The sequence below is a fragment of the Protobothrops mucrosquamatus genome, unplaced genomic scaffold (assembly GCF_001527695.2).
Source record: "Protobothrops mucrosquamatus isolate PMUCROS unplaced genomic scaffold, P.Mucros_1.0 scaffold7461, whole genome shotgun sequence".
Lineage (NCBI taxonomy): Eukaryota > Metazoa > Chordata > Lepidosauria > Squamata > Viperidae > Protobothrops > Protobothrops mucrosquamatus.
The window spans coordinates 4,298-15,091 of record NW_015393262.1 but is presented as its reverse complement, the minus strand read 5'-3'; the positions used below and the strand labels follow the sequence as shown (position 1 = coordinate 15,091).

General features: G+C 36.6%; 1 protein-coding gene across 1 annotated transcript; it reads right to left on the bottom strand.

Moving 5' to 3' along the window:
- Positions 1-7: 7 nt before the first annotated feature.
- Positions 8-6,783, bottom strand: LOC107300566 (protein SSUH2 homolog; the record flags this gene model as incomplete). The annotated part of the gene is made up of 5 exons (XM_015829880.1): positions 6,704-6,783; positions 5,344-5,473; positions 4,371-4,431; positions 3,312-3,436; positions 8-32 (listed from the first exon to the last, which is right to left on the bottom strand). Coding segments are annotated over exons 1-5 (421 nt in total), but the record flags the coding sequence as incomplete, so codon positions are not given.
- Between the last annotated feature and the right edge of the window lie 4,011 nt (positions 6,784-10,794).

Sequence of the window (10,794 nt, the reverse complement as noted above, 5' to 3'; positions counted from 1 at the left end):
ATTGCACCACGGCCATTGCAGTTTCGACAATTCTGAAAGTAAAGCAAAGGACACATAAGCAAACCATTAGAAAGACTCTGTTGACAGGCTAGCCCTACTTCACTGGAGAATTAATTTTATTATTTTTTTCTTAAAATAACAGTAGTCCTCAGCAAAAGGATAATAGATTCCTGCCCATAATTATTTTTCTTTGACCTTCCTATGGTTAATCCATTTTATCATGCCTTAGGCTTCCTCCAACTATATATTTCCAACTATGAATACACAAATATCAAATGTTCTCTGGGAGTCTTGTGGATATCTATACCAAAGAAGATAAAAATCTCCCAAAGTGGTTTCAGAAAGCAATTGCCCCTTGAACTGAGTATGAATTTTCCTATTGAAAAATCATAATTTCTACTTAAAATCCCAGACTACATACTAATTGAATTCCCTCAAGGCTATTAAAAGCAATGAAATGTTATATGGTTCATATGGAAACATGTTTTTTTCCCCTCTAATTTCACAATTTGTACAAGAGTTCAAAAGACAGCATTTAGAACCCCTGTAAAGTTACTGTACTTTACTTGGAATTTACTTGGATTTACTTTTGATTAGATTTAAGTAGGTGTAACAACTTATCTTTAAAATGTTTAACTTATCTTTAAAATTAGTATCTTATATAAGTCCTATTGTTTTTGCTTCAAGCTCACACAGAAACAAATTGTCCATGTATATTGCTGTCAAACCTTCAAATGCTCTGAATTTAGCCATGTTTCTTCGCTTTTCTGTTGCCACAGCATCAAGAGGGGGGAGATGCATTCTTATACTTTAGTCAAAACAATAAAGCATATAAGGAACGGCTGTTGGAATTGGGTATGTCTAATTTAATGAAGAGAAGGACAAGGGGGGGGGACATGATAACACTGTTCCAATATCTCAGAGGCTGCCACAAAGAAGAGGGAGTGAAGCTATTCTCCAAAGCACCTGAAGGCAGGACAAGAAGCAATGGATGGAAACTAATCAAGGAGAGAAGCAATCTAGAACTAAGGAGAAACTTCCTGACAGTTAGAACAATTAACCAGTGGAACAACCTGCCTCCAGAAGCGGTGAATGCTCCAACACTGGAAGTTTTTAAGAAGAGACTGGACAGCCATTTGTCCAAAATAGTATAGGGTTCCCTGCCTGAGCAATGGGTTGGACTAGATGACCTCCAAGGTCCCTTCCAACTTTTATTATTATTATTAATAATAATAATAATAATAATAATAATAATAATAATAATAATAATAATATAACAACTTTCATGTGGGAACCAAGGTCAAGCAGCTTTAATGTTTGGTGGGTGGGAGCTATCATTAGGAAGCCCGCCAAAGGTGTTAATTGGGGATTGTGATTTATGACACACCAAGAGGTGGGGAATTCAACTTTTACTTTGTAACCTTTTTGGGGGGGGTAACTTTCACAAACCTATGTTTGTGCTGATATTATGTGGTCATTAAAAGTGTTCTTTGAGGAAAGCAATTGCCTCAGGGTTCTTATTTCTACTGGTCTCATTTATCGAAACCATGACATTAAACCAAGTCTGAAAGTTAACCCCCCCCCCAAAAAAAAAGGTTACAAAGTAAAAGTTGAACATAACATATTGCATTGCATTAATGTCGGAAGCACTGAGGCGTTTCCAGGTTGACAGGATTAGCTGGTGACAACACCGTTGCCCAGGTGTATGCCCAGGCAGGGGCTGGAGTGAAAGATGAGAGCTCACCCCATCCCACAGCAGCACTCAGGTCTTGAACACAGGCTTGCTACTTGTCAACCCAGCATTCTACCCAGCCACCATGCTCCCCATCCATGTATAAACAGAACTTTTTCTATATGGGTAGTGGTATGTGGGAATGACCTTGAGAGAAAAGGAGGAAGGTGTCAGACTTGTGATATAGTCAGACAAAAAGCACAGCAAGGAATATCAGTTCTGTCTTTATTGTAAGGTTACATTAACAGAATGTTGCAAGTCTGAAAGTACATTTTTTTTCTTTGTCACCTTTACAGTCCAAGAAACTAGGGAGGGTTCCTTCTGAGACATTTGCCACACCCACATTCCTTCTCTGGGCTCAACTGCTTCTTATCTGACTATTGCCTAGTCTGTGGCTCTTCCTTTTCTCTTCTGAGATCATTTCCGCATTTTGTTACAATATGTAATCAAATCCCATTTTTATGTCAATTTTCCTTCTTTTAACTAAAATGCATAAGAAGACTATATAGAATCATAGGGGTGGAAGAACCCTGGAGGTCTTCTAAAAATATAAATAATAAATATATTATAATTATTTAATATGTGTAAACCAGAAGTTTTCCTTGACAAATACAAATACTATTTTTAAAGTTTATATACTAAAATACTATCTTAAGGTTTCAAACAGTAAAAACTATTTTTGCTACAATGATCAGAGAGCGGAACATCAAATGCCACATTAGAGAAGGTAAGTCATTTCACAGAACTTAAAAGTAACCATTTTTTAAAAAATCAAATAATCAAGTGTATAAGGATGAGTCAGGGAAACATAATTTGATTTCACTTCCTATAACAAGATCCATTAATGGCCTGTACCATATTTTTGTAATGTACGGTAATAACCCACCATGCCTTTTGCAGAGGCTTCTAGACTGACTAGAAAACCATTTCTGTTTACTTTTTACTAGTTTTTGTAGAATAGTCTGAAATATATGTCCTGAATTCAAATATGTATTTGGGATTCCATTTTCCTCATGTATTGCTTGCATAATGAATCGATTTAAGCTCATTGTGACCTGATAATGCACAATTGGGTGGCATTTTATTGTAATCGATTTCTTATTGTATTTCTAATCTACCCAATTATCTGATAAGCTTTAACATTCTTATGCTTGTCTACTTTCTTTAACACACTGCCAACAAAACCATTTCAATAGTAATTTTATACTCTAGGAGTAATTACTTAGATTACAACAGTATTCAAAATATTGAACATTTCTAAGACTACTTTAAAAGTGAGAGTAATCAGTTAAACAATAACTTGCCATGAACAAATAGCCCAAGAAATATATTTTCTAGAGCTGTTTTTAGGAGCCCTTTAGAAGTTGTTCACCAAGTGCAGTTTTTTTTTCAAACTTGGCATGCTGGCTGGAGAATTCTGGGAGTTGAAGTCCACACATCTTTAAGTTACCATGTTTGAAAAAACACTGTTCTGGTGGACCATGTATTCACAAAGCTGTCTTGGTTGACTTATTGAACACACTTTAGAAAAGCAGCATATAACTGTAATTCTAAGAAGAGTAAGAAATATTTGTTTTACCCCCAGGGAATATGAGTGGGGCACTGGGATATGCATTTCACAGTCTGTAAACAAGGGAGGTGGATCCACGGGGATTTCCCAGGGGGTGGGCGGAGGTGCAACTTCAGCTGAGTCCACAAATCCACCTGGAAGACAAACACACAGACCCTCCTCAGTCAGTCATGAAACTAAATGACAAAACAGCATGATTGTGAATTGTATTCCTTTATGTATTTTGGCCTCAAAATAGACAAACACTACAACTATACTGCTTTAACAGTGTTCCATTAAGCAGTACAGATTTTTTTAAAAAAATATTGAATAATATGCCGCGTATAAGTACTGTAGTGATTTTTAAAAACACAGTTAAAAAAGACACTGCCCACAGTCACTCTATGAGGGAGATGAGCAATCTCTAAATATGATATATAAAAATAAATAAAATCAATCTTCCCAGGATCCCTTCAACAACCTCAGGATATTTGAGGGTATGATGCCTTTCCAATTTTCTCTACCCACCACAAGAAATCCAACAGCAGATCCTGTTAATTAAGAAAAGCTATCTAATAGGACCCAGAAAGCACAGTTTTTCTGTCATGGTAGTTGCCCTTTGGAACATCCAACCACCTGAGACCAGATTAGCCTTCACCCTAACCCAGGCATCGGAGTCAGGAAGTCAGTGGAGCCCATGTAATGTATTATTATTTTGAAGGAATTATCCCTGGTGGACTTTTATTTTTTTTCCTCTTTGATTACATTCATTTTGGTATTTTAATTTTAACATATTTATTTTGTTTTTAAACTTATTTGCCACCCAGAGTCACCAATAAAGGAGAATATTTGTAGCTCAGCCATGTGAAAAACAATCATAAGTCACTTTTTTCAATATCATTGTAACTTTGATTGGTCACCAAACAAATGATGGTAAGTTGAAGACTACAAATACTTTGCCATGATTCCATTAAATGTTAATGTTAGAGTGTACAACTAGTTGGATTAGTATCTTGAAAGGTTCAAAGTAGTGATCCCTTGCAAAGGAATCATTCTGGAAATTTTCCCTCATTCCCCAGAATTACTCACCATAATAGCATTCACTAGCCAAGTGTGTGTCTCTACTTTCAGTGAAAGTCTCTAACCGATACTGAGAACAGAAAACAGCAAATAATTCATTAACCTGAAACTGAAGTCTTAATTCTTTAAACAGAAGTGGCCATCCTTGGAAAGCAGACTGGCTTCTGATGTGGAAATCTCAGCCAACAATTAGCAGAATCTGGCTCTGTACTTTGTCTTGAGAAATTCTAAAACCCAGACCTAATGCTTTCAAATGAAGCAATTACTGCTTTATTTTTAATTATTCCAGTGAGTGTAAACTACTTTCATTCACCATGAAATAACTGCCCCCCATACAGTTAAGTTGTTAGAAGCTTGACGTCAAACTTGTTTACAGATATTTATTTTGGATTCTTAAATCGCATATCTACACACACCAATAGATGCCCTTGGATGAGACTTTCAAGAAACACATAATGTAGAGCAGCAATTTTAAACTTATGGACTACAACTCCCAGAATTCAATGGCTGGCTGGGGAATTCTGGGAGTTGAACTCCACAAGTCTTAAAGTTGCCAAGGTGGGACACCCCTAATCTAGAGGATAGCATGACAAGTCCATTGACTTGATTACAGGAATGTGTACATATTGAATCCAAAGCCCAATGGTACCACACTTCTTGGAGCCTCCTTAAAGAAACTGCATCTTTCTCTGGGTTTGCACTGTAGCCAAACAATTACATGAAAATATGCATTTGAGTTCAGATGGTCTTTCCAGGATGTGACCAGATATTTCCATGTAGATGAAGACATAGTTTTGAGTAATATTTCTTAAATACTAAATGGCAAACTTGAAAGTATAACAAGGAGTGAAGTTAGGAAACCTAGATATTTAGCACCTTGAACGGAGACAGTCTAAGAGTCATTTTGCTGAAGCTCAGGTCAGACTTCCTACAGTTCAGTCCTCAAAAAATGTCATTCCCTAGATACAACTATGGTACATACTCTGTATGTGTTGAGAGGAGTTAGCTTCTGGACTTTTAAATGCTTTGCAGGGGCAGTCCTATAGCAAAACTTTGTTGCTGTGTACTGGAGAAATGCATCTTTAATCTCTTGTTCAGAGGTGAGGAGAGTGCTGAGGAAAAAAAATAGACAATACACTACTTCATTTGGGGTTGAAATAATTATTAGAAAACTTTATATCCTGATGTTCTGAGGCCTCAAAATTATTGTATGTAATGAAGCCATAACTACTATTCTTCAAACATTTCTATTTCCACCAATTTATTTCCTTCTCCTAGAGAATCATAGGTCAATCTGTGAACTGGATGGAATTGTTTTGAAAGAACAATTGGGTTTACTCTATCTGCTGGTATGAGTAGTCAGCAGCTGGGATCATGGTATCTTAAAAAAGTAATTCCTATAATCCACACTAATCTACTGTTCACTAAAATAATTTTAGGATGCCTGCTTAGAGTGCTTCCATCTTCTAAACTAAGTAAAATAGACTAGATTGTGAGGGGTCCTTGGTGCTCTCTGAGCTTGGTGGCTTTCTTCCAATTGTTTTCATTACTCAGATAAGGTAATGCTTAGCACTGATGATGTTACCTAGTTTGGGCAATGAAATATCTGAAAGAAAACAATCAAGCTCAGAGAGCACCAAGGATTCTTCATTTCAACCTGAGCTACAAATATTCTCCTTTATTGAGACCAGACTCTTCAACTCTTACGCCTTGGTTTCAGAAACAAGACTTTTGCCCTCTTGTACAGGAAAGGATACCATTGTTTCTTCAGAAATAATAAGGGGAATAATATTTCTCTTAACAAATCCTCTTCACGCAGTCTTTGGTTTAGGTGCCCCAGTTGTGGAGGCTCTTGAATTCTCCTTACAGTACTTATTTTTCTTTCAAAGCAACAAAATTACAGGTGCTTTAATGAAAACAGAGTTTAAAGGAATGTCCAATAGATTTCATGTATTCTATTACTCAAAAGACAATTCTTTATACGTAAGCTTTGCTTAACATGTATAAAAAATACCCTCATTTGTAAGGGACTTACAAAAAAGTATTGTTAAGGGACAGAGCTCCAGCTAGTTAATAATATTAGATTGAGAATTAAAATTAAGTCCTGAAGGTTTTTTTTAAATAAAATTAAAAGGATTAACTATGGGAGTTTAAAATGAAGATTCTGTTGGCTAGGGAAAACCAAATATAAACATTGTATCTTGGCCTCTACATGTGAAGATGATTCATATGTAGGAATAAGTTCAAGATTTTATCCAGTGTTTTTATCAATACTACTAAGGTTAGTCATCCTGTCTATTTGAGTAAAACAGTAAAACAGAGTTAGTCAAATAATATCATACTTTGAATCACTTAGATGTTGAGGTGGCTGTTGATCAAGTAAACCAGACAAAGGTTTGCTTCCTGCAATGCAAGAGGACATAATAATAAATAACACAGGATTTATTTATTTTTTACATCCATTCCAAGATAATATAAGTGGTTTAAGCCACTGCATACTGTTCAGGAATTGAATCTTGCAAATAAAGTTCATTGGGTTTAACCAATGGTATGCTAACTGACAATTCTAGAATTGTAGACAGCCAGAAAGCTAACCATGATAGAGATATGCATGAATAATTATCCATGCAAAATGGTGCTGAAACATATTTTAAGTCCAGAAGATTCTGGTTGCACAGGCTGAAGCCTCCTTAATTCACAGGTATGACAAGGAGAAGGTAGAGCACAATTGGATTTGCAAGATTCTGTTGTTATAGAGAATTTCAATAAAAGTCATATTAGTCTTCTAGGTTGCTTCTCTCTTTGATTAGTTTCCATCCATTGCTTCTTGTCCTACCTTCAGGTGCTTTGGAGAAAAGATTGACTCCTTCTTCTTTGTGGCAACCCCTGAGATATTGGAATACTGCTATCATGTCACCCCTCGTCCTTCTCTTCATTCAATTAGATATACCCAAGCAACTATTCTTTATATGTTTTAACCTCCAGTCCCCTAATCATCTTTGTTGCTCTTCTCTGAACTCTTTCTAGAGTCTCAATATCTTTTTTACATCGTCGTGACCAAAACTGAATGCAGTATTCCAAGTGTGGCCTTACCAAGGTGGTGTAAAGTGGTATTAACACTTCATGTGATCTTTATTCTATCCATCTGTTAATGCAACCTAGCACTGTGTTGACTTTTTTGGCAGCTGCAGCACACTGCTGGCTCACATTTAAGTGATTGTCCACTAGGACTCCATGATCCCTCTCACAGTTACTACTATGGAGCAAAATACCACCTATACTGTACCTGTGCATTTGGTTTTTCTTGCCTAAATGTAGCACCTTACTTTTTTCACCATTGAATTTCATTTTGTTAGATAGCGCCCAGTGTTCAAATCTGTGAATCTTAAGCCTATCTTCTGGAGTGTTGGCTATTCCTGCCAGCTTGATGTCATCTGCAAATTTGATGCGTTCTTATTGTTATTTAGTAGTAGTAGTAGCAGTAGTAGTAGTAGCAGTAGTAGTAGTAGTAGTAGTAGTAGTAGTAGTAAGAGAAGAAAAAGAAAGAAGAAAAGAAAGAAAAGAAAGGATAGTAGAGTTGATTTAGGGGATGAGTCAAGTGTGTGTAAAAAAAATTACCTCCATTCTTTCCTGAACTTTGTTTTTCATCTATCGATCCATTTTTCATTAGTTCATAAGGAGGTGCAGAAGCTCCTTCAAAAAGAGATGAATGACTAGATGTCTCTACAACAGAGAAAGGTATTATAGAAAGAAACACAAGTAAAAGCCTTCCCACTTGTTCTTGATGAGCAACCATGGAATGAGGCAACTATATAATAATAATGATAAAGTTGGAAGGGACCTCGGAGATCATCTAGTCCAACCTCCTGCTGAGGCAGGAAACCCTATACCATTTCGGACAAATGGCTGTCCAGTTTCTTCTTAAAAACTTCCAGTGTTGGCGCATTCACCGCTTCTGGAGGCAGGTTGTTCCACTGGTTAATTGTTCTAACTTTCAGGAAGTTATCCTTAGTTCTAGGTTGCTTCTCTCTTTGGTTAGTTTCCACCCATTGCTTCTTGTCCTGCCTTCAGGTGCTTTGGAGAATAGCCTGACTCCCTCTTCTTTGTGGCAGCCCCTAAGATATTGGAACACTGCTATCATGTCACCCCTCATCCTTCTCTTCATTAAACTAGACATACCCAATTCCAGCAACCATTCCTTATATATTTTAGCCTCCAGTCCCCTAATCATCTTTGTTGCTCTTCTCTGTACTCTTTCTAGAGTCTCAACATCTTTTTTACATCATGCTGACCAAAACTGGATGCAGTATTCCAAGTGTGGCCTTACCAAGGCATTGTAAAGTGGTATTAATACTTCACGTGATCTTGATTCTATCCCTCTGTTAATGCAGCCTAGCACTGTGTTGGCTTTTTTGGCAGCTGCAGCACACTGCTGGCTCATATTTAAATGATTGTCCACTAGGACTCCGAGGTCCCTCTCGCAGTTACTACTATTGAGCAAGGTACCCCCTATACTATACCTGTACATTTGGTTTTTCTTGCCTAAATGTAGAACCTTACTTTTTTCACCATTGAATTTCATTTTGTTAGATAGCGCCCAGTGTTCAAGTCTGCCCAGATCCTCTTGTATCCTAAGCCTGTCTTCTGGACTGATCATATATCCTGAACACAAGCCATTTAGAGCTCTGAAAGTTATCATGAATATATTGAAAGTTTTAGGAAATAAACTTACAATCAGTGAAAGCACTTTAGATAGATGTAGCATTATCCCATAACCAAGCATATACCAAAATTCTGCTACAACATTCTGAACAGATGAAATTTCCAAAAGTACTTTTAAGGCAGCCCCAAACAGAGAGCATTATTATTATTCAGCAGGTATATAATAGGTATGTGTTTCCATAATCAAGGCTATTTCTTTCAAAAACTGGCATAGCAAATATACCAATCTAATCTGGACTTAGCTACCCCTAGGCAGGCTGTGGCCTGATCCTTACCTAAAATATGTTCAGTCCCAAATTCAGAATCCTTTCTCCTTCCAACAGGAATCTCCTCCATCTTAACTGAATTAAAGCATAACCTAGTATTCCATGTTTTACCAGCTCCAGCACCAATTCAAGACATCAACAATTTCTGAATAACAGATGAAAAGAACAAGTCGATATATACTACCTTTGTTTTATTTCATAGAAGTCTTTCCAAACTTCCAGAAGTGCAGAAGAAAAATAGCCATGCTATTCTGCAAACTATGATACTCACGTACCTCATCTTCCAATTAAGCTATGGAAGATATCTTGTGAACAAGATATCCTATCACATCAAATATGTGACAACCTGTTTCAGATTTTGTGGTGGTCATTGTTACAAGGAGAAAGACGCTGTAAATAATAGCAGTAGTTCTTCTGCTTTCTTTATTTTAATTCCCAGAGAAACTTTCCGTCTTCATCTGCTGTCTGCCTTTTCTTTTTGTATGGCCAACCTAGCAGCACTCTTGACACACTAAACGCCACTCCTGAATTTAGCTCTAAGCAATTCATAAGCAAAAGAAGGTTGAATTTAAGCTCTCTTCTCAGATACCTAGCATGCCTGCTGTATTCTAAGCATTCTAAGTACCCTCTACTGTGTATGGAATATTCCATGTATACTCTTCATGTAAAGGAATCTGTAGCTCAAATAACATCAGTAAATTTGCTGTTGCTAAATCAAAGTGTTTTGAAAGGCCGAGGAAAGAGCAAATATGTAAACCTAATGCCACCACCTTTTTTTGACATTGGAAGTTGCAACATTTGCACAAGAGGACTGCATTAGAGAAACTTTCTGAAAGGCAATCAATTATATGTGTGAAGTTACACCTTGTGGTTGTAACAGTGGATAAGTCTGAGCAAGAGGAACAAACCTGCAAATGTTTGTATTGTATTGTGCAACAAAGCAAGAATGCTGTTCTGCGAGACTTGGCATAATACTAAGGCTCTTGTATAGAGATATCTTTAAAAGATTTAATCTCATTGTCAGAAGGATCAAACCCTTATTTTTTCTCTATTCATTTCCAAGACGAGAATTTAATAAAAATCACCACACGATCAGTGGAGAGTCAAAAGAAATATGTTTATTCAATCAAAAGTTGCAATTGCTCTGTCATCATAAATTCTTCTTCCTGTGCAATCCTTCCTTCTTTCCATATTCTGCTAAAATATAAGTTTCCTTATCTTAGAGTTACAGGAAACTTCCTTATTAATTCTGAAACAGATGCCTCTTCATGTAGAGCTAAAACAATGGACATTTTGTCTTTCCTATTCACATGTTTTTCTATACATAAGATATAAGTTTTCCTTTATGTGGGTTTTGCTACATGGAATACTCATTTGTTTATACTGGCAGGAACCAGCATTACTGTCTTCTCTTTACAATCTTTCCTTATTGTAAAAATGTAAGA